This window comes from Prosopis cineraria, unplaced genomic scaffold (genome assembly GCF_029017545.1).
Source record: "Prosopis cineraria cultivar Desert tree isolate PC_DT_omini unplaced genomic scaffold, ASM2901754v1 PC8, whole genome shotgun sequence".
Taxonomy (NCBI): domain Eukaryota; kingdom Viridiplantae; phylum Streptophyta; class Magnoliopsida; order Fabales; family Fabaceae; genus Prosopis; species Prosopis cineraria.
In genome coordinates this window covers 11,672,446-11,697,095 of record NW_026555339.1, presented here as the reverse complement: position 1 = coordinate 11,697,095, position 24,650 = coordinate 11,672,446, and the positions used below count along the sequence as shown (strand labels likewise).

At 31.6% G+C, this 24,650-nt stretch overlaps 3 protein-coding genes and 1 pseudogene across 3 annotated transcripts; 3 read left to right on the top strand and 1 right to left on the bottom strand.

Annotated features, from left to right (window-relative positions):
• The first annotated feature begins 4,147 nt into the window (after positions 1 to 4,147).
• Positions 4,148 to 5,861, top strand: LOC129317301 (putative disease resistance RPP13-like protein 1). Its single transcript, XM_054961653.1, has one exon. It carries the CDS (start codon positions 4,605 to 4,607, stop codon positions 5,859 to 5,861), a length of 1,257 nt encoding a protein of 418 aa, XP_054817628.1. The 5' UTR covers positions 4,148 to 4,604.
• A 74-nt stretch (positions 5,862 to 5,935) lies between these two features.
• On the top strand, positions 5,936 to 7,006 carry LOC129317300 (putative disease resistance RPP13-like protein 1). Its single transcript, XM_054961652.1, has one exon. The coding sequence runs from the start codon at positions 5,936 to 5,938 to the stop codon at positions 7,004 to 7,006; it is 1,071 nt and encodes a 356-aa protein (XP_054817627.1).
• Positions 7,007 to 7,859: 853 nt separating this feature from the next.
• LOC129317963 (putative disease resistance protein RGA4) lies at positions 7,860 to 10,342 on the top strand. The gene is made up of 4 exons (XM_054962417.1): positions 7,860 to 8,346; positions 9,037 to 9,127; positions 9,282 to 9,341; positions 10,042 to 10,342. Exons 1-3 carry the CDS (start codon positions 8,064 to 8,066, stop codon positions 9,328 to 9,330), a joined length of 423 nt encoding a protein of 140 aa, XP_054818392.1. The 5' UTR covers positions 7,860 to 8,063; the 3' UTR covers positions 9,331 to 9,341; positions 10,042 to 10,342.
• Positions 10,343 to 10,641: 299 nt separating this feature from the next.
• Positions 10,642 to 12,324, bottom strand: LOC129317962 (6,7,8-trihydroxycoumarin synthase-like; annotated as a pseudogene).
• Positions 12,325 to 24,650: the final 12,326 nt, after the last annotated feature.

Here is a 24,650-nt window from a genome sequence, read left to right as displayed (position 1 = left end):
TAGGAGATTGAATCAGGATAATTTTTGTGGTGCATGATTCTCTCTCTTCCATCTTCTCTCTCTCATTTTAGCTAACTATATTTATTTACACACTCATCTCACACACAGACACTGTCACAGTGTTTTAAACTTAATATAATCAAATCACTATTAGAAACTTCAAGTCAACATAACCACTACCATATGCCCTTTTTTCCCTTTAATTGTTGAACTAAATTATTAAGATATATTTCTTTTAAAAATTAAAATTAACCCTCTCAATCAAACCATTCTTCGACTACATTGTTTGCAAAATTTTGAAATTTATGACTTTCTAAATATCGAATGATTATTATCGTGACATATAAGATACCTATTGAAGGAATTGCATACAATTTAATACTTTTTAAGTATCACATGACACATAATATTTATAATTGTTCAATTTAGTCGAATAGTTATTATTATGATAAGTAAAAAATCCATCAACTCAATGGATTTATGTTACTCAATCTAAACCTCTTATTCATAGTCTAAGCAATATAATAAAAGACAAATTAATCCGTTTTTATCTCTCTTGCTAGTATTTTCAATTCTCTTGCCGTGAGGGCATGGGTAAAAAGGAGAAGAGAGGAAAGAAAACGATGAAAGAAAGAAGAGTGACACCAAAAAGAAAAGAAAATTAAAGTAAAAAGTTTAGTAGTTTAGAGCAATTATATTTGAGTCTGTAATAAAATTTTATTTTTGTTTCAAGAGCCGCTTCATGTTTTCAAGTGTGTTTTGAGTCTTTCCCTCTCACAGATCAGACGTTAACATCTTAATTATAATTAATATTTTTAGAGGGTTTTTAAATGTCATTTTTGAAGATTTTTTTTTTTTTTTGAAACGACACTTGCACTAGTCATGGATTGATTGATGAGGTCTTTGCTTTTAGTTGAGCATACCATTAAAACTAATGATCCTCATGATGTTGAATAGCGACTAACACAACCTATATTCTTCTTCTTCTTCTTCTTCTTCCTCTCTTAAATGAAATATATTTGGATGTGAAAAAGGTCTAAATACCTTGATATGAATGCATTTTGTTGTTCTATTACTTACAACTAAGTATTTATATATTGACAACATGATGTTCAAATTTTGACAGGCAACTTTCTTTCAAGTCATCATTTACTCAAAATCCATATGTTGACAAGTGAAAATCCACGTATAGATGTTATTTGTAGAACCCTAACTTGTTACTTTTTTATTAGGGTAACTTGAAATTTTATTTTAAAAATACAATTTATAATAATCAAAGATTGAATTGTTAAAAATCCCCATGCGTTTGTTGTTATTGGCATAATTTTTGCTTGTTATATAATTTTTTAGGGAAACTTAGGATTCTATTTTAAAAATGCAACTAATCCAACTAAAGACTGACCTAATGTTAAATTAAAATATTCTGTTGTCAATTTAGTATTTTTACTTGTTAATTTTTAAGTTAACATGAATTTTTTATAAATGATGATTTGGAAGAACGCATTAGGGGTATTTTAGGTTTTTTACATCAAAAAAACATTGTTGAATCAATCATATGGCTTGTAGAAAAAAGATTAAGAATTATATGAGCCCAAAGTGCTATATTTTTTCTTGTGGTGGCCTTGAATGACATTCTCCCAAAAATCTATTCTACTTCATTGGATTCCAGCTATTGAATTAAAATTAATTGACAAATTGAGTTTTGAATCAATAAATTAATCAATTGACTCAATATATTAAGAGACAAATTATCAATACCCTTTGATTTATAAAACTTACTTTTTTATCGTTTTTTTAAAGACAAGTATGAAGTGTTGTATTGAAATTTTTACAATAGTGTTCGCTCTACATGGGGTGTTTATCATCTATTTGAAGTCTAGATTGGTTTTCTTGACAATCCAAATTTTATTTTATTTTTTAAATATTTTAGTAGCTTATGATTTTAATTACATTAAATCTAAAACAAAGATATTTTTTTAATTATCAATTCTCATATTAAATCTAGTAACGCCACAAAAAAGAAAGTATCTTAAAATTTAAAATCCTCCCTCATTGATATGTTTCATTCAATAATACCAATAAAAGATACTTTTGCAAAAAATGAACGGTTGTTGGTTAATCTCTTTCACGAAAGAACAAAGAAGTTATTGTGAATGGCCTCCCAATATTGAAAATACAAGTCCTTCTTCTTAGGACCATGCATGTTTAATCAACTAAACAGTTTAGAAAATTATTTAGAATTATGAAATTCTTCATATATAATAAATATTTTCTAGCCAATGATATTGACTACTGTATCATTATCATTATTATTCATTTCATGTGAGCAAGAGCGGATTCAAGATTTTTTGTTTAGGGGGTCGAATTACAATTCATGTACAATAACTGAAGAAAAATTATGTGTGTGGGTGTATAACATAACATAACATAAATGCTTCAATATATTCACAATCAATTTTAAAAATATATAACTAAAATAAACATGCATTTTCTTTTCTTTAAGTATTGCTCCTCGATTCATAACATAAACGTATCAATAACCATGTGTGCGGTAAATTTTCAACAAGTTTTTCTTAATATAAACTACAATCAAATTAGTGAAAAAATTTATCTTCCATCTTTTTGGGAGCATTGTTTTTATAATTTTAAATTATAGCTAAAAAAACTCGTTCAAGTTGTCATTGACAATGAAAGAGTTAGTAAAGCCTTTGTAATATGTTAATCAAACGATAAAAATTAAACTTTCCATCCTCTTGAAAACTTCGGATACAATTCACCCGTAATAGTCAAGTTATGAAAAGTGGTATTTTTGAATTTTGAGTATATCAAGCTCATAATGTTTTAATTCATATTCTAATTAAATCTTTGTTGGTAAAAAAAAAATTGAAGAGTAAAATTTCTCAATAAAATTGTAGATGTTCTTTCTATTGAATGTTACAAATGTATCTTTAGGATTCAAAACTGTGCTCAATTTAAAAAGTTATGTTGCTAATTGCTCAGTTAATCTATTATTTAATTCTTTTAATTTTTAATCTAGGAAAAATAAAATATAGCAACATGATAATTGATAATCTTTTCATCAACAAAACCAAATTATATCAAAGTAAAACACAATTCATAACAAGAATTTCAATAGTTTTGTTGTTACAAAAAGAACTTTTTTCTAGAAGACCATCCTAGCAGCCATAATCTTTTAACACTTGAATAAGTCATTATTAAAGTTTAGTTTAAGTTAAATTTTATTAGTATCAAAGGGAGCTAAAAATATATAAATATTACAATTTATTGAGAAAAAAATTAAAAAGTTAGGAGTGCCTGTAGCTTTTGCTAGTCTCCACTTATCTCCACCATTGTATGTCAACATGAGACATCATTGACAATTTTTAATTCACTCTAGCAAAAGGTGTTCGTCATCCATTTAGACTGTAAATTGATTTCTTAACAACCAAAATTTTATTTAATTTTTAAATATTTCAAGTAACTTATTATTTTAATATACATTAAATATAAAATAAAGATATTTTTTAATTATCAATTCTCATATTAAATCTAGCAAAGCCACAAAAAAAAATTATCTTAAAAATTTAAAATCCTCTCTCGTTGATATTTTCCATTCAACAATACCGTTAGAAGATCCATGTGGAAAAATGAATGGTTTTGGTTAGTCTCTCTCTTTCATGAAAGAACGAAGAAGTTACTGTGAATGGGCCTACATATTGAAAATACATGTCCTTCTTAAGACCATCCATGTTTAATAAACTAAACAGCTTAGAAAATTATTTCGTAATGTTGAAATCAGGGCTGCACACAAAGAACTGAATAAGATTGAATTTAAACTTTTATGAAAAGAATTAGGCTAAACAACTCATAATTTAATTTGATTCAGTTGTAATTTAAAAAATAACAGAATTAAACTTGATCTATAGAATTGAAAGACTAATTTCAATAGTCTAGTGTTCATTTAGTTTTTTTTTTTTCTTTTTTTCTTCTAATATTATACATGGTGAACTTTTCTGGCAACTTTCTATTTAAACATTAAAAAAAAAAGGTAGACTTTTCCAAGAAAGAACAGAGATGTTGCTGTTGCCCTCTCCTTCAGTCTAAACCAGAATATTCCAACGCGCAAAGTAGTCAAAGTATTCTCTCAGTCAATCTAAACTAGCTTCACTGTATCGCTGCCGATCAAACTTTCTTCTCTCTCAATTTTCTAAGCAATACCTTTGAGTTCTGAAACAAAACAAGGCATGGAGTTTGCTGCTGTGGTGGGAGAAGCACTGCTCTCTGCTTCTGTGAAGACCTTACTAGATAGGATCACCTCAAGCGAGCTTCGAGACTTACATGAAGAATAGAAAGCTGAATGTCTCTCTCTTGGATGAGTTGAAGATAACTTTAATCATGTGACGACTTTTTCAAATAGTTATCTCTCTTCCTCCTTATAGTATTCCCAGAATATCCCAGTAGAGTAGTCAAAGTCAATTAAGTTTCCAATCAACTGTTCTCACAGTCAATGTAAACCATCTTTAAATCCATTGCAACTTATCAAACTCTTCTCACTCTCAAAATATCTCACACCTCATTACCTGAGTTCTTGTCCAAGATAAAGCATGGACGCAGCAGTACTAGGAGCCTTTCTCTCTCCGACCTTCCAGACCATACTAGACATTATCACCTCAAGTAAATTTCGAGATTTTGTTAAGGATAGAAACCTGAATGTTTCACTCTTGGATGAGCTGAAGATAACTCTCATTATCCTTGATGCTATTCTCAATGATGCTGAAGAGAAGCAAATCACTGGCCCTGCCGTCAAGAAATGGCTTGAAGAGTTGAAAGATGCCGCTTATGATGCAGAGGATTTATTAGATGAAATCAACACTGACTCTCTCAGATGGCAGGTGGAACAAGATTCTGATGAAGGCGTTGCTGATAAGGTGCACTCTTTCCTTTCTTATACTTTTGGTGATTGCTACTGGGACATGAACATGAAGCTTGAAGCAATTTACCGAAGGCTTAAACACTTCGCTGAACAAAAGGATTTCCCTCATTTGCAAAGTGTTAGCCGGAGGGCTCATAAAACAACTACTACTTCATTAATAAATGAATCTGTTGTAGTTGGTAGAGAGGATGATAAGGACAAAATGTTGAAAATGCTTGTGCGTGATGAAAATGCAAAGGGTAATGATATAGGAGTGATCACTATCTGGGGCATGGGTGGGGTAGGTAAAACTACCCTTGCTCAACTCCTTTACAATGACGAGGAAGTGCAGAAGCATTTTGATTTGAAGGCTTGGGCATGTGTTTCAGAAGATTTCAATGCCTTTGAGGTGACCAAGAATATTCTAGAATCTGTCACTTCAAAAGCCTATAATAGTAAAAATCTAGATTTCCTTCGAGTTGAACTGAAAAATAGCTTGAAGGATAACAAGTTTTTGATTGTATTTGATGATTTATGGAATGAGAAATATAGTGATTGGGATGATCTAGTTTCTCCTTTTCGCAATGGAAAAGGGGGAAGTAAAATCATTGTCACAACTCGCCAACAAAGAGTTGTTGAAATCACACATACATTTCCTCCGTATAAATTGTCAACTCTCTCAAATGAAAATTGTTGGTTTTTAATTGCCAAGCATGCCCTTAAAATTGAGGATCATAAGAAGCATCCAAAGCTAGAAGCAATTGGAAGGAAAATTGCAAGGAAATGTTGTGGTCTACCAATTGCTGCTAGATCAATTGGAGGTCTCTTGCGTTCAAAAGCGGATGAAAAGGAATGGTGTAAAATTCTAAATAGTAATGTGTGGGACATACCAAGTGACGATGTTTTAACTTCTTTATATTTGAGTTATGTTTATCTTCCCCACATTTAAAGAAATGTTTTGCTTATTGCTCAATTTTTCCAAAAGATCACTTATTGGATAGGAAGCAATTGGTCTTTTTATGGATGGCTGAAGGTTTTGTACAACAATACTCCCAAGGGAAGATATTGGAGATAGAATCAGATAACTGCTTTAATGAATTACTATCTAGATCCTTCATTCAACAGCATGAAGGTGATCCAGAAAAGTTCATCATGCATGATCTCATCATTGATTTAGCCAGAGTTGTATCTGGTAACAGTTGTCTTTGGTTAGAAGGAGACAAAATTTCAAAAAATGTTCGCCGTTTATCGTATCCTAGACAAGGATATGATGGTTTTAAAATGTTTAAGGTCTTTTATCACCAAAATTCTTTGAGGACTTTTCTACCTCAAAAAACTTGGGCATTTATAAATTCATTTGTCTTGAGCAAAAAGGTCTCACATGATTTGTTGCCAAAACTAAAGTGTCTGAGAGTATTGTCTTTGTCTATGTATTCCAACATCACTGAGCTACCTGATTCAATTGGCAATTTGCAACATTTGCGATATCTTGATCTTTCCCACACCAAAATCACAAGGTTGCCTGATGCGACCTTCACACTTTGCAATTTGCAAACTTTGCCCTTATCATATTGCAAGTCTTTCAATGAATTTCCTAGGAGCATAGAAAAGCTGATCAATCTACGTCACTTGGACATTAGTGGCACTGCTTTGAAGGAGATGCCGGCACAAATCACCAAACTACAAAATCTTCATAGTATGAGTACTTTTGTGGTGGGAAAACAATCAGATGGATTGAGAATTAGGGAGTTAAAAAAGCTACCTCATCTTGAAGGTAAGCTTTCCATTTTGAAGTTACAAAATGTGCTTGATCCCATTGATGCTTTTGAGGCAAACTTGAAGATGAGAGAGAAAATTGAGGAGTTAGTTTTGGAATGGGATAGTGATTCTCAGTATTCACCAACAATAGTGCAAAATGTACTTAACATGATGCAACCTTCAACAAAGTTACAGAGATTGACCATCAACCATATGGTGGCCGGAGCTTTCCAAATTGGGTCGGAGATTCTTCATATACAAATGTTACTTTTTATGCATAAGCAATTGCAAAGATTGCTCATCACTTCCACCATTGGGACAATTACCTTCTCTTAAAAAGCTTTCAATTCAAGAAATGACTTCTGTAAAGATAGTTGGGCATGAGTTCTATTGCAATCAAACAAAGTCCTCTCCATTTCATCCATTCCCGTCATTGGAAAGTCTAAAATTTGAAAATATGCTAGCTTGGGAGCAATGGTTACCATTTGAAGGTGAGGGTACCAAATTTCCTTTTCATAGTCTCAAACATTTGCATTTGAATAATTGTCCTAAGCTGAGGGGAGACATGCCCAACAAGCTTCCATCATTGAGAAAGGTTGATATATTACACTGCAATCAGTTGGGAGCTAAATTATTAGCATTGAAATGGATTACTTCAATTCCAAAATTGAATGTTAACCAAGGGGAAAGGAATTCTTGAGGGCTATTGAAAATGATTCACTAGACTCATTGAAACGTCTAAGAATCATTAATTGTTCCAACTTGCAATTTTTGCCCAGAATGATGCCGGGTTGTCAATACCTTCAAAAATTGTATCTCAAAAGTATCCCATCCATAGAGTCCTTCACAATTGATGGTTTGCCCATTTCATTGCGACGACTTAAAATTGAAGATTGTGGGAAATTAGAACTCCCACCTCAGGAATCTTGGCAAAACTACACTAGACTTGAATATTTGCTAATTAGAAATAGTTGTGATTCCTTGACATCCTTTCTATTAGGTTGTTTTCCTATGCTTAAAATTTTGGTGGTTGAAGTTGTCGTGATTTGGTAACCTTTACACAAGTTGGGGGGTCTTCTCCTACCTTAGAATCTCTTGTTCTCTCAGATTGCAAACAACTCAGATCAATGTCAGAAGTGCAGATTGATTCCCTCGCTACCCTTAAATACTTCTCTCTTTCTCAGCTTCCAATTTGGAATCATTGCCTCAATGTGGTTTGCCTTCTAACTTGCAATCATTTTTCATTGTCGACTGTGAGCGACTATCTTCCGTGCCTATAAAAGACTGGGGTTTCCAACGGTTGGCTTCTCTCTCAGGACTTCAGGTTAAAGGTGATGGAAGTGAAAGGATTCTCTGTAATTTATTGAAGCATCAATTATTGCCCACTTCTCTCATGCGTATCGACATATGCGATTTCTCCAATCTTAAATTGTTAGATGGAAAAGGGCTTCGATGCATTACTTCTTTAGAAGAGCTCTACATCTCAGACTGTCCACAGCTTGAATCCTTGCCAGAAGATGAGCTGCCATCCTCTCTTTTGGAGCTGAATATCTCTGGTTGCCCTAAATTACTTAAAAGGTATGATTTTCAAAGAGGACGACACTTGTCCAAGATTGCTCATATTCCTACTGTACAAATACATGGCAAATATTATGATCCTTGGGAAGCATCACAAGGTGAGCTCTTAACTTATAAGAATTGACAAGATTCAAAAGCAGTGTTTCCTTATTTGGCTCAGTATAATGTAATATTTATGCTTAATTAGATGCATATGCATGAAGCGTGACATGAAAATATGTATCCTTATCACATGGGGTCATTTTATATTTGACAGGTCTCTCGTTAGTTTGTTAAGCTCAGTTCACTAGTCCAAATATGCTACATTCTGTGTTAGTTAAATAGATATTTCCGCTTCACTAGATGTATTGAATAAAAATAAGTGTAGCAAATAATATTAATTTTCCCCTCTGTTATATAACTGATGTCATCATAATTGCATTTACGACGTAGGTTATAAAAGTAAGTGACGATGTAAATTGCTAAACATGATTAAATTGGCATTTTGCACAAGTGTGGCTTTCTTATAAGAGTATATATTATTCAATTAATTTACAATATTGCCACTATAGTCATTACTATACTTTAGTTGGAAAAGGAAGTGACGTGTGAAAATAGTGACATCAAATTGGCATTTTGCACTATGTAATGTGAGGTGTTATGTGAGTGTGACATTCTGATTTTATATGACTCATACATAAACATTATGTTAGCGGTGAGCAAATCAAAGTTTGACTTCATCCATACTTTCTTTTTCATGGAACATTTCTTTTAATGATGAGCAACTTGTTTGAAAATTTCATGAACAGAATGTACTAGGCTTTCAATGGACGAAGGTGAGGGAAGCAGTATAACTCTTGAGCTTCCAAATAGACGAGATCTATTGGAAGCAAAAAGCAAGTAAGAAGCTAATGCAAATGTTCAGGCCAAACAATATACATACATATAGATATATAGTTCGTCTTGTATGGTGTTTTATGTGTAGTTTTATAAAATATCTAAAAGTATGTAAATCGTTGTCATATACTTAATTTGCTTTGATGTATAATATCAGGTTAAAAGAAATGAAAGGGGATCAGGACGATTTGCGACTGTTTTGGTAGAGAGGCTGCTGGTAAGAAAATAACTATTTCATATATAATACACGTTGTTTCCTTCCAAATTGGAATCATCGACACAATGTGATTTGCCTTCTAATTTCCTTTTCATTTCCGCAACACACATCAATAAATTAAATTTTGGTCTTCTCTTCATGATCATCCATCAACATTAATTATAGGAAACATCTTTCCTACATCATATTATTTGCTCAGCCAGGACCATCAATGCTTTTGCAATTTTTTTTTTTTAACGTCTAATCCTGTGAAACATGTGATTTAGTTTAAAGTGCTATACTTTCTCTTCAAAATAATAATAATAATATCACTACTATGGTTATGTTTGTCATACTATTTGTGCACATATGAACAATGAGAGAATTATTGATCACATCATTTGTAGTTTGAGATGGTCAATTAATTATAAAGTGACCTGAGTTAACTATAAAAGTTGAAAAGATTTTGGACGATATTTAATTATTTGGCTCAATATTGCTATATTAATTAATATCTATGCGTGATTATGTATTTATGAATTAATGAAGTTTGATTTTAACCCTATATATAATGAGATGTAAGTTATGATCTCTCTCTCTCTCTGTGCGCGCGCGCGCGCCTGCCTGTCTCTCTGTGTGAGTGTGTATGTGTGTCTGTCTGTGTGTGAGATATAACATTAATTTTTTTAATTCTATAAGATTTATTGTTTTGATAAATCAGGCTCTGAGAAGATGAGGAAGCAGTAAAAAAGAGACAGATATGATATGTAGCGAAGGTAGATAAGAAGCTAACTCAGTTGCTGAAGCTTAGCAACAGTTCTGTTTTTTTTTTTAATGTTAAATGAATTTTTTTTTATTGAAGAATGTAAAAGGATTTCAATGGATCTGATTCTTTGTTGGACTTGCATAATTACCTAAATTGTAGATATGAAAGTATAATTTGAGATTCACCTTGAAGAATTTTTCTTAAGGTTTTATGCCATCCATAAATTTGGAAGAATGATAGTTAGGTTTCAAAATTACTTGAATGTATTTTTATCTTCCTCGTGCTTTTTTCATAAGAGGATCAAAGTTCATCTGATATCAAAAACCACTTGATGAATATTCAATCAATTATATACTATCCAGCATATTGGGTCATATTGCTTTAGCTCATATCCCAAAACTTGAATGCAGAAAGAAGGCTAGCAAACATGAGGCCCAAGCCCAACCGAAGCGACCCAATCTCATTTTGCAATGTTGTTCAATGCGTTTTTTTTTTTTTATAGGCCTGAAATTTAATGGGTGTTTCCCAAACAAAATCATGGATTTAAAAACTCCCTAAAACAAACAAAAGTTGTGGAATTCCATGGCCTAATTATTACACATTGCGTTATTGTTATCTTAAATAAGAAGCACATGCCCAGTCAGTTATGTTTTGTGGATCTTAGCGACTAGGCAGAGATCATTTTTCTTGTGTACGGTTATTCCTGGTATGCACTCTGTGTCGATGTCTTGCTCCACCATACCAAAAGGCAATTCCCAATCAAAAGATCGAACAAGATTAGCAAGTGCAAGCTCCACGTTGGTTACTCCCATTTGCATTCCGGGACAAATCCTACGTCCAGCTCCAAATGGAATCAGCTCAAAATCATGCCCTTTGTAGTCAACTGAACAGTTGAAAAATCTTTCTGGATAAAATCGTTCTGGCTCTTCCCATGTCTTCGGGTCTCTTGCTATAGCCCATGCATTCACCAAAACTAGAGTTCTTGGTTCAATCTCGTACCCTTCTATGTTGCACCTTCCCATGGATTCTCTTGGCACAAGTAGGGGCACAGGTGAGAACAGTCTCAGAGTCTCCTTCACCACCGCTTTGAAATAAGGAAGCCTTTCTATATCATCTTCACTTGTAAAATCTTTCTCGCCACATAACATTCTGATTTCATCTTGTACCTTTTTCATCACTCTGGGATTCTTCATCAATGCGGTCATCGCCCAAACTACAGTCGCTGCACTCGTGTCCGTTCCCGCTACAAATATATTCTGCATCCACGCATGAGAAACTTAATAACCTTTACAAAAAGACAATATATTACAATGGAGTGCAGAAAAAAAGGACAGTTTTACCATGAGCACGGCTTTGATGTGATCCAAAGTGAGATCAAGTGACGTTGAAGGAGCATTCATTATTTGAAGAAATACATCAATGATGTCTTGTTGGTCGGTTTGAGGTTTTTTTGTGGATTCATGTGCTTGTTGATGACATGTTCGTAGAAAATGTCGAGCTGCTTGCAGGTTTTATCCAATCGACTGAGAAGCCCCCTGAGTCTATCAACCCACCCCAACCATGGCACATAGTCTGAGAAGAAGAATTCCGCCATCAAAGCCTGAGCTTGGTTCAGCAGTCCATGAAATCTGCTTCTCTCACTCACTTCATCTTTCACATCATACCTATTCCCGAAAGCAATCCTACAAATTAAAGTGCTTGTGAAAGACATCAACGTCTCGCTGAAGTTGATCACTCTGTGAGAAGCAGCAGATTGAGATACCTTTCGAATCATTCGCACAACCTCGTCTTCTCGTATGGGACGAAAGGACTGCATGCGCCGAGAGCTAAACAGTTGGAGGACGCACAATTTTCTCATTTCTCTCCAATAGTCACTGTAGGGAGTGAAAGCCAGGTCTAAGCCATTGTACGACAATTTCCGTTGACCAAGCATGGAGGGTCTGCTAGCAAATACAAGGTCGTGGGTTTTCATGACTTGTCTGGCTATTCTGGCAGAGGAAACAACTATGGTGGGCTTGATGCCAAAGCGCAGGAACATGAGAGGACCGTATTGCTTGGAGAGATGCCACAAGTAGCGATGTGGATCAGAGCCAATAAGCTGGTAAAGATTGCCGATGAGAGGAAGACCTGGAGGACCTGGTGGAAGATTTTCTCTTGTTCGTGTTGTTCTGTAGATAAGAAACAGGAGGAAGATAGATGAGAAGAGAATGAAAAGCAACGCCATGTCTGTGATGCAATGCAAATTGGTTGTGGAGCTAAGTACCTGATTCCAAAAGTTACATATAATTATACATAGAAGTGGTGAGGAATGGTTTTGCAATATAAAAACGAAAAAAGTAAAATGGTCAACATTTTTTTTTTTGGGGAGAAATCTAGTCTCGGTTGGTGAAGGACTTCAGATTTGGAGATCTATTTATAAAATTTTATTGAGATTAAATGGATATTATTTTATAATAAATTTCATCCAATTCTTAAATTGGACGTAAAACTTGTACATTTGTTGGCATAATTTACGTCAGCCAGCTGGAAGTTTCTTCCTTTCCTTTTTTCCCCTTACCATGAAAAATTGTCACTTCATTTGCATTGAAGGCCGAATAGCGAAGAGCACAGGCTACAAACCAAAAGCAGCAGTGAAAAAAAGGTGAAAGGGCAAAAGTAAACAGAGATGCATGCAACACAAGCAGAACATGGTAAAGAAAAGAGCAACACAATGCAGAGTAAATGTAACTGAGAAACTAAACAGAAAATGCGATATGGATTATTGTAACTGAGCAACACAATGCGATATGGATTATTGTAATTGGAATCACCGTAATTATCTTCTCTTTTTCTCCCAGCTTCTTGTTTTTTTCATCATTTTCTACCATCCTTTATCTTCTGTCAAATCTGGCAGGCTGTCACCAAGAATAAGCTTCAGTTATAAGACCATCTCACGCACATAATGTTAAAATCTAAAGATCTAGATGGGAGAAGCACGTGATCCTATCTCATCTATGAATGTAATTATGCATTAATATATTATCGTCAACTTTTTCAGCAGCGACAAAATTGAAAATATATAGATATATATAATTTGATGGTGCATATCTAATCATACGTGGCCGGTCTCTGATTTTGCATCAGCAAGACTAGAGTCTAGACCAGAGGATGAGCGTGCTTGTTGGCGGCTTCTTCTTCTTCTTCTTCTTCTTCTTCTTGTTGTTGCCTCCCCTACCTCTAAATCTAAACTGTTTAGATTTAATATTTTTTATTTTTATTTTTATTTATATTTTAAAAATAAAAAATTTATAAAAAATTTTAATAAATATACTTATCAATTTGAGAACAAGTAATATTAAAATTGTTTCAAATGAGAATTCATATTTTTGGAAACTGAATTTGATCGATTGTCTTTATTCAAAATTAGGGGACAATGAATAATTGACAATGGACACACAGGAAATTAGCCGTTGGGACCAAGAAAAGAAGGAAAGTTAATCATGACAAAGTACAAAAAGAAAAATGACAATTGATGAATGATTTACGAAAAGATGAAGGATTAAATTTGAAGATGCAAGCATATTGTTATTTATCCGAGCTTAATTGTGTAATTCCTAAATATCATTGTTGGAATTTGAGTATTTGGGTACTTAAAATGTTTTTGCTATCTAGCTTTTTCAAGAGCAATTTCTAGTGAACTACAGTTTACATTTTTTTATTTGTTTTGGTTATGTTGGGTAAAAGCATGTATGCTAATTTTAGGTGAGTTCTATAAAAACCTTTGTTAGAGTTGTGAGTGAGATCGATATATAACTTATAGGGATTGTAATTGGATTTTTATAGTGAGAAAATCTCTTAAGTGTTTCTCAAGAGGACTAGATGTAGGTCTTGGACCAAACCGGGATAATTCTTGTTGTGCATGATTCTCTCTGTCCCATTTTCTCTTACTTATAACCTAATTGTGTATTTATCTACACATTTCATCTTATAAATAAACATTGTCATGATATTTTAAACTTAATATAATTAAATCATTATTAGAACTACTATTATCATCCATATTAAATATAATATGTCTTGACTACTTATAGACTACTTATAAGATTTAATTAAAAGTTTATAATTTTTTATTTTAATAAATATAAAATTAAAATCAAAATAAATATATTTAATTTGGACTATTCAAATTAAATCTAGAGAGTCCAATTTAATAGGGGTGGGAGGAGGGAGGTTGGGTCTCACAAGTTTTTCATATATCAATTCTTCAAATAAGGTGAATAAAATAAATCATATTAATGGTGATAGAAAATATGAGAATGTGAAGCTGATAATTGAGAGGAAATCACTTAGTTTGAATGAACTTTATCTTCTTTAATTATGATTTTTCAGTTTGCAAGCCGCAAAAAATTATTTGTTTCTTAGAATCTAAAACTTAATTGATTAACATAATTCTTGAGTATAGCATCCTATACTTTTAAGTCGTTTCTTAGCTCATTGAATATAGCCTATGTCCTTATTTTCCAACATAATTATATGTCTATTTGTTGTAAAGTGAATTTTAATTTAGTCTTGTGTGTGATTTCTTATTTAATTACTTTTAGCCAATTGGTATCAAGCTCAATCCCAAACTCATTATTTGTACCTAATGAAAAATATAGCATTATTAGACTTGCATAATTACCTAAATTGTAGATGATTTGTATATCAAACTATAATTTGAGATTCACCTTGAGGCATTTTTTTGAGGCTTTATGCAAACCTCTAAATTTGAAAGAACAGTTAGGTTCTAAAATTTCTTGATTTTATTTTATCTTTCTTACTAAATCATAAGAGGATCAAGGTTCATCTCACAACATAAACTAGTTGAGGAATATTTAATTAATTATCTTTTACAACATATTGGGTCACATGTTATAAGTTCATATATCAAGAAGAAGATGGGATTGGGCGCAACATTTGAATAGAGAGACAAGGCCAGCCAATAAGAGGCCCAAGCCTATCCAAAGGGAGCCAATCATATTTTCCATTGTTTTGCAAACTTATGTTTTTTTTTTATAAATTTTTGAAATTAGAGTTGGGAATATGGTTAATTCTAACCATAAGTTGGCCCATATGAGTTAGAAAAATATGAGTTAAGTTAGGTTCAACTTATTTTAATATGACTTGAAAAAATCCTAACCTAATCTAATTCTTGAGGGTTGGTAGGTTAAATGGATTAATATGCCAACCCATTTTTATTTTATTTTTAATTTATTTTTTTAATAAATTTATAAGAATGCACCTAAATGAAAATAATGATAAGTTCCAATATAATATTACTTCATTATTTTTTCAACTTGTATTATATGAATTGAGCTAGCGTGGCCATGCTCATCAATTTAACAAAAGTCATGAATCTACCATATTCTCCATCTTTTTAATCTTTTATTTTCTTAAAAATAATATGGGTTAAAACTCTAACCCATCAAAGTTAGCCATATAGATCACGGGTTATCTGGTTCAAGTAAAAAAACTCATTTTTATTTGGGTCAATTTTTTTCCCAATGTAACCCAGCCCAACTCTTATAATCAATTATTTAAGCTAACTTATATAACTCGACCTATATTCTTAGCTCTACCTAAAATTTCATGGGTTTTCCCTAACAGAAATCATGGATTTAAACACTAGGAAAAGCAATATTTACTTTAAACCATGATACATACTGCATTATTGTTACCTTAAACACGAAGCACAAGCCTAGCTAGTCAAGAAAAGCCCAATAATTGGTGTTTCAAAAAATTTTATGTAATTACAATATTTTTATTTTATTCTTTTTTACATTTCCAAATAAATCATTCTTTTTCAGCAGACATGTAAATATTATTAGTGTTTGAATAGATGTGTAAAGGATAGAATAGAATGAAATGAAATGACCAAAAAAAATTGGGTGATTGAGAATTTTGTTCAGAATTCAATATGATCAAAAAGGTAGATTTCATATTTGATTGAAAAATATTACATGAAAATATAGATTTCATATAATACATGAAAATAGCATATATCTTTATTAAAAATATAAATAAAAAGGGACTAGTTTTTCATAATATAACAAACTAAAGTTTGAATTTTTGCTTGGAGATATGTTTACATTTAGTATTCAACCGTGTCTTTATAATATAATGAACTAAGGATTGAATTTTTGCTTAGAGATATATTTACATTTAGTATTCAACCGTATCTCAAACATGATTGCTTTCAATAAAAAATACTTGTGAGTAATAAAGAAATAAAAAAAATATAAACACATCCTCATGCGCCAAGTATGCCCATGTAGGTGTGTTTATTTTACAAGGGTAGATGGAAAATTTGGTCTCACGAGTCTCATACTGCAACCCAAAAAAATAAAAATAAAAATATAGGAAAGAAACAATGGTTAATTAATTTTAGCAAAATCATGGAACATGAAAATGTGCAAGAATTTTTTTTTTGGAATTATTTTAAGAGTGCAAAATCATATATTATAATTTTGTATGAAAGAACAATTGTCTAATACGGTTACATACACTACATAAAATAATAATCTTAATTAGTATCATATATCATAATCCACATACAAGACTAATCATCCCCGCCATACATAATATATTAATCTCCCTTTTCAATCAAATATCATAAAATTTTAAAAATATTTAGCATTTTTAGCTGTATTTAATATTTTCAATAGAGCTCTTAAATGTCATTTCCCAAGACAGCATATCATATAAAGCTGATGATCTCACTTAAAAATCTGTACAATTCCACCATTGAGAATAATGTCGTACTATCGTCACTTAAAAATTCACTTGTTTTAGACTAAATTATTGTTGGCAATTGAAAAGAAAATTATTGAAAAGGTGTGAGGTGGGAATTAAACCCACTGCTGAAAAACTAACAAAATGACTTGAAAATTTACTAATTTCGTACTGAGACTAAATTGTTGATGGGAACTGAAATAGAAGACTGTTGAAAGGATGTAAGATAGGTATAAAATTTGCATAACCCCATTACTACAAACACCAGCTTTACTTGGATATTCACCTATTTTAAACTGAGCAAATTATTTTTAAAAGAAAAAGTTAATGACCTAGAAAAAAACAAAGTGATAGACAAGCTCTAGAGATTAAGGACTTGTTTGATTTCTATTTTCATTTTCTATTTTTAAAAATTGTGTTGTAGTATAATTTTTAAAATTATTTTTCAAAACAAAATAAATGAAAATTAATTTGGTTATGTTAATTTAAAAATAGTTTTAAATTTAAAAAATAGATTGATAATGTAGATGAATAATGTTAGTGATTTATGATAGAAATTAATTGAAGTAATTGTATTTTTTTAATAATTAATATAGTATATTTTAAAATTAAGAAAAATAAAAAAAATAACTTCAAGTTGTTTCTATTTTTTGGTCTAAAAAAATAAAAAAAATTTAAAAACAATTAAATTGAAAATACTTAATTAAACAATTTTTTACATTTTTATATTTTCAAAAACAAAAAACAGTTTTAATAAACAGAAAACAAACAAGCCCTAACTGGCCGAAGGCATATTTGTCCACTTCTATTGTTTTTATTTTATTTTCAACCAAAAGCCTTAATGCTTGTATGAAATTTCTATGTTTCACAATCTTCCAATGTTATTAATCCCCTCACAAGAACAGCGATGTCTGAACCATAAAAATATATTACACTTTATTGGATTGCATTAGCTTAAAAATTAAATGATTGACAAATTGAGTTTTGAACATTAAATTAATTGACTCAATTTATTAAGAGACAAGAGGGCCAATATGTGTGTGTATGTATCTACGCTATCGTATGTCACATTGTCACTCGTTCTTATTCGAATAGATATTTTCTAAAATATATATATATATATATATATATTATTTGGCCCGCAGGAAAGTATCCAATTCATTTATTTCCTTTTTATCATAATTATGACCCTTATCATGAGATGGCTTGATCCATCATCCATTTTTTTATCAATATAATTAAAGAATATGTGTCCATTTGAAAATTCAGTAAAACAAGAAGTCTTCGTCTGCAAATGCAGGGGTGTTATTATTTTATACACATTTTATTAAACAATTTAAATAATTCAAAATTTTTAGAGGAAGATTTTGAATCAAAGATAGAAATATTTTAAAAAGACAAAATTGCAAGTTTATTTTCAAAAATGGATTTACAAAATTTTGAATTTTGAATTTAGCATATTTTTCTACCTTTCTATAAACTATAAAATTTATTCATATTTAATTGGTAAAATTATATTTTTATCTTCTAAATTTATACAAACTTTCAATTTGATTCTTTAATTTTTTAAAATATCTTTTTTAGTCTTCTAATCCTAATACCAATAATTCCAAGATTCTTTCATATCGGAATCAACTAGTCCAATTCTTTTTTAGTCTTCTAATCCTAATACCAATAATTTCTACCTTTTTTAGTCTTGCAAGGGAGCTCCGTCAAGGATTAATGGCTCTGATACCATATCAGTTAAAACAGCAGAACAGAGGGAAATCGAAGAGCTCAGGATAATGTTCTCATTTCTGATAAAAATGTTACAGTGATGATAATCCTCCTTTATATTAAGAGAGAATTAATCAGCCTTAACCGTATATTGTTAAAATGGTTACAACTAATCATAGACATGAATCAGAATGGGCTAAGGCCCAATACTATAGTTAGTCTAATACCAAAAAACTTTCAGAAAGAGTATAATTTTGCCCTATCATTAACCCACATCCATGTCAATCATTAAATCATTTCAGTTTGACCAAAAAATTCACAAGTGGCACTACAATATTTTAGCCCTTTGGCAACAATAAACTTTGCAACAGGTACAAGAATGTTGCCTTAGATACGAATAAGCAACATTTTTTCTAGTATAACTATTAATCTTGATTATGAGTAATAAATACTAAACAACACTTGAAAACCTGTTGCCTAAAACAAAATAGGCAACGGTTTTCTGCCTATTGTTTTTAACTTTTTAAATATATGACTTAATATAACTATTGGCTATAAAATACTCAATTAAGTAACACAATTAACCTGTTTCTATTCACAATAAGCAACGGTTTTAGTCTGGTTGCTCAATATTTATAATAGATAACAGACAATACTCGTTGCCTATAATGCTTTTATTTAGTGCCTCTTTAGTTTGGTGGTGAAAGCCAATATAATCATGTTTAAGTCCGTAGAGGTGATTACAAAACTCATTTACATTATTTGGATAATTTTTTGAAAACTCCGGGATTCTTTGCTGCATGTTCCGTAAAATCTACTAGGAGGTCAGGTGCTTCTGCATTTAAAAAATCACGATTGGGTTTTCATTATATTATATTTGATTATAATAATCATAGAAATTTAAACAACTTTATAAAAATCATAACTTTAAGATTATGAGAAGTTGATTTTTTGACCAAAAAAACTCACAGGTGGTGGCAAGCTAAATGGGATGAGTAGGATGAAGCATGGCTCCACGTGGCTTTGAAAATTCCGAGAAGTTGATTCCTTTAAGAAACTTCGAGCTGGACAACGATGACAAAAATACTCGCGACTTTGAAAATTCTGAGAAGCTCACATCTTTTGCCAAGAGCTTAACCCAGTTCAATGTTGAAAAACACTTGGACTTGGATTTCAGGATTTTCCCATGGAACCAAACAGAAAACGGAACATCAAACTCACCATCAAATTGATTCCAGGGTGATTGAAAACTCATTGAACTCACAAATTTTGATTCAATCTGAACAAAAAGCTTAGCAACAAGCAGATCAACATACACACCCTCGTGCTTCTCTTCGTTTCTTACATCAAATTCCTTCTTTTTCCCTATTGAAAAAGTTCTGACCTAGACCTTAACCTAGTTCCAGGATTTTCCCGTGGAACCAAACAAAAAATGGAGAGTGAGATACCTTTGGAACGGCATTGTCGAGTTCCTTGGTGTGAGTAGTGTAGTTTCTACCAACAACAACAAACTGGAAATTTGAATAAGAACAAAGACAGAATGCGAGTAACCAAGCGCATCATTTCCACAACAGAAATGAAATTGAATACCTTCAAATTCATCGCCTACTTCAGGCGTGTCCCAGCCTTCAAGCCCTACTTGCTGATCTTCTTCTCTCCAACATTTAAGGTTGGTGCCATCGTGAGGGAGATCAAAGTCCTCCTTCATCTCCTTCAGCAAGGGCTTACCGAAACCCTCATCCACTTGTGACACGAGAATCTAGGAATACAGAGACGAAGAGTGAATATAAATAGGGAAAATGACAATGAAGTCCCAAAGGATCAATTTTATTCAAGATAAGTGCCGAGACATTCTGAAAGATCAGTTAAGTTCCATACTATTTTTCACAAATCAGACTTATAAAAGAAATGGCGAAAATGCCCCTATGATTAAATATAATATGTACACTCATCAGCTCCAGCATTTCCCTCCCGATTTGTCTCTTTCCCGCCATTAATGAGAGCTGCATGTAAGTGGTGGGGCTGCACATTGAAGAATACCATTCCTAAAACAGAGTTGTGCTTGAAAGAGGTGGAGTTGTCTTAATTACTAACTCAAGGAAGCTCAAGGAGTTGTGTTGGTGCATTTAGACAGGTGTGTCTTTTTTTTTTTAAATCCTTGCATCTGAATAAAAAAGTTTACTCCATTAAGGTCTGATTTCTTGCAAAATGGCTCTTGTAAGAAAAAAAATGGAACGGTTTATTGCAACTAAACATGAAAGATTTTTTTATTTCACGTTTCTAAAGATTTGGCATGAAGATTCAACATTTTGCAACTGAAAGTGTAAGAATTTATCATCGAGTGCCAATATCTTAAGATGGAACGCTGTCGCTGTTTCACTGATGCAAAAATCACTTATGTCAAAAGTAACTTGTTTTTAAGTGATATATTATTACATTTTATTTTTTTTATTGTAGGTTGATATTATTGGGTACGATAGAAAGTAGTTGTTTCAAGAATTTTTTTGTTATTTTCATTTTGGTGGAGATATTGTAAAAGATATGCATGGGACAATGCATTATGATGGGGGGAGTTGTAATGGAAGAATGATTAGAGAAGGAATGTCTCTTGAAGGACTTGTTAGATTGATTTCATCATCCTTGAATTGTGATTTAAATGGAATAGAGTTGAAGTACACAGTAAAGTTTGATTGTAATACTCTTTTACACTTTAAAGATGATGAAGGGATAAATCAATTAATGAAATTGAATGATAATTTTGCTTATGTGTACATCATTGGGAAGATACAGGAAAGTATAGAGGCAACAAGAGATTCAATTGATGGGTAATTTTTTTTAATAGTTGCATGATTAATATTATGCTAATATGAATATGAATGGTAGTAATAAACATGATTTGAATGGAAATGTAGAGCAGGATGTTCAGCTGGAAATTCATATGCCACACAAGATCTTGAAGTTCTATCATGTGCAATATAAAGTATCCCAACACCAATGCTTGAGCTAAATGCAACAAAGTGAAAGGATTTGCTAGTACGACTTGGGCAAATTTTTACGAGTGCTGGTGATTGTAGACAAGCAATCTACTAGTATTACACTATCCATGTTATCTTCGTAGCTCATAGGAAAAAATATACAATGGCACTATGCATCATGTTGAGACCCATGAGATGTCAAAGCCAAATGCATTGACAGTATCTAAGCTCATAAACCAAACTTTTTTGCTGCCTCCTAGAACATCTCGATCAGCTGGTAGACCTCGTCATGTGAGGATTGAGTGTCAATATCAGCAGAAGAAGGTTTATCATTGTTCTCATTGTCATGAAACAGGTTGTACACGGAAGAGGTGTAGAAATCCAAATCCAAATTGATGTTATTGTAAATGGGTTACCACATGAACTTGGATTTGGGTGATATATATATATATATATATATGGGTAGTTTTATATCAAGTTAGATTTGATTAACATATATAGGTTTTTGTACATATATATATTAATAGTATTAGGGGATTTTTTTGATACATAGCAACCCCTCTTTTATAAATCCAAGTTCATGCTTTTATGTATGTGAATAACTAATATGTGCAGATGCATTAGATGAATTAATACATGTAGCTTATATGTACAGTTCATATCTTCTGTAATCATTAAAAGTGTGTTGTCTTAAAATTTCGAACAGAGGTTGCAAATTATTTGTAAGGTAGTTGCAAAATTTGGTATGTCAATTGCAAATTACCGGAGCCATGTCCTAAAATAATTTGGTAGCTTTGCAAGTTTAAGAATTCAAAAGTTATTCCACCCAACATTTTGAGAATGAGTTGCAAATTATTCGTAAGGAAGTTGTAAAATTTAGTATGTTAGTTGCAAATTACTGGAGTCATATCCCAAAATAATTTGATAGCTTTACAAGTTCAACAATTTAAAAGTTATTCCACCCAAAATTTTGAGAATGAGTTGCAAATTATTCATAAGGAAGTTACAAAATTTAGTATGTTAGTTGCAAATTACTAGAGCCATGTCCTAAAATAATTTGATAGCTTTGTAAGTTTAAGAATTCAAAAGTTATTCCACTCAAAATTTCAAGAAGGAGTTGCAAATTATTCATAATAAAGTTACAAAATTTGGTATGTCAGTTGCAAATTACTGGAGCGTTATCTTAAAATAATTTGACAGCTTTGTAAGTTCAAGAATTCAAAAGTTATTCCACCTAAAATTTTGAGAAGGAGTTACAAATTATTTGTAATGAAGTTGCAAAATTTGGTATGTCAGTTGCAAATTACTAGAGCCATATCCTAAAATAATTTGGTAACTTTGCAAGTTCAAGAATTCATAGTTCTTCCACCCAAAATTTTGAGGAGTTGCAAATTATTTATAAGAAAGTTGTAAAATCTGGTGTCTCAATTGCAAATTACTGAAACATTATCCTACAATAATAACTTTAAGAATTCAATAGTTCCTCCACCTAAAATTTTAAAAAGAAGTTGCAAATTATTCATAAAAAAGTTGCAAAATTTGGTGTTTGAATTACAAATTACTAGAGCGTTATTCTAGAATAATAACTTTCTTAAGAATTTAATGGTTCTTCCATCCAAAATTTTGACAAGCAGTGGCAAATTTGTCTCGAGATAGTTGCAAAATTGGGTACCTAAGTTGCTTGGCAACTTGATTGATTGGGTATAATGTATAACTTGAACATTACAAATACGTTTCAATATTAGAAGTTAGGAATAAAATTGTGAAAACAAATTACAGAGTTATAAAGTTACAAACTTGATTAATTGGGTACAATGTATAACTTCGAACTTAAAATCCATTTGAGTATGTCCTCACTTGTACAAACTACATAGTCCCCCTTCGGCTAAGACACTTAGGGAAAAAAATTGAAGAAGAAGCAATTTTTGCATAATCGAAATGGTGAATGTTGATAAGGATCAGACTCTTCAGCTAGGCAAATGTATCATACCCATCAAAGATTAATGACCAAAACAGATTATAGATTAATGACCTAAGCAACTGATCACTTAGGGCAGAGAAGAGACATCAAACAGGACTAGAATAGAGATGAAAGACAGCTTTACTGGACAGTCCAGGGAAGAGATGACAAAGAGCTTTACTCGCTTGTAATGAGACAGAGAAGAGACGACGAATAAGGCAGGGAAGAGACGACGAATAGGGCAGGGAAGAGTAGAGAAGGAGCAACCTCAAATTTTCATAAACCAAATAAGGGTATTTTGGTCATTTCTCATTATATTAAAATGCTACTCAAGGACTTAGGGACTTAACTGGCCTTTCAGAATGTCTTAAGACTTACCTTGAATAAAATTGGTCCTTTGGGACTTAATTGTCATTTTTCCATATAAATATTTAAAATATTACATTTCAAATCTTACATTTAATTTTTTTTTATTTGAATAATTTAAAAATTTTAAATGAAGAAGAGAAATAAATTGAGATTCAAAAGAAAAATGAAAAATTAAAAATGAAGAGTTTATTTCTATTTTTTAATCGACAAGATATGAAAAAAGATATAAGAGTCATAGAAGTATTAATAGTTAAAATGTGAAGAGAACAATACGCTTGAAGTGATTATAATTTCAAATAATTAAGGTGTATAAAGAATTTGAAATTATAAAGAAATTATAATTTAAAATAGTTAGAATTTGAATTTGAACCAAATTCAAATCCATAAATTTTTTATATATTCAAATGAGAGATTTGGTTCAAATTCAAGTCCTCGTTAATGAAAACACGCCAAGAAAATTTTAATTCTAGCCAAGAATCATATTAATAAGTAAAGATTTTAAAAAGTCCATTTTATATTTTAACAAATCAACATGACTATTAGGTAGAAAGTATTGCTAACAAGTTGCACTAAGTGCTTGTTTCGATAAGGTAGGGAATCGATTTTTTTGCTGATAATCGATTTTGAAAAGAAAATTAGCCAAACACCAGATTAGTGATTAATCAATTAAAAAGATAATAATCACGTTTTCACATAATCTAAAAATTTTAGCTTCTTCAAATGATTTTTACTGTTATGAATTAATTATTTCTGACCCATTCTCTCACCTACCCATATCAGCCTCATGAATGTGT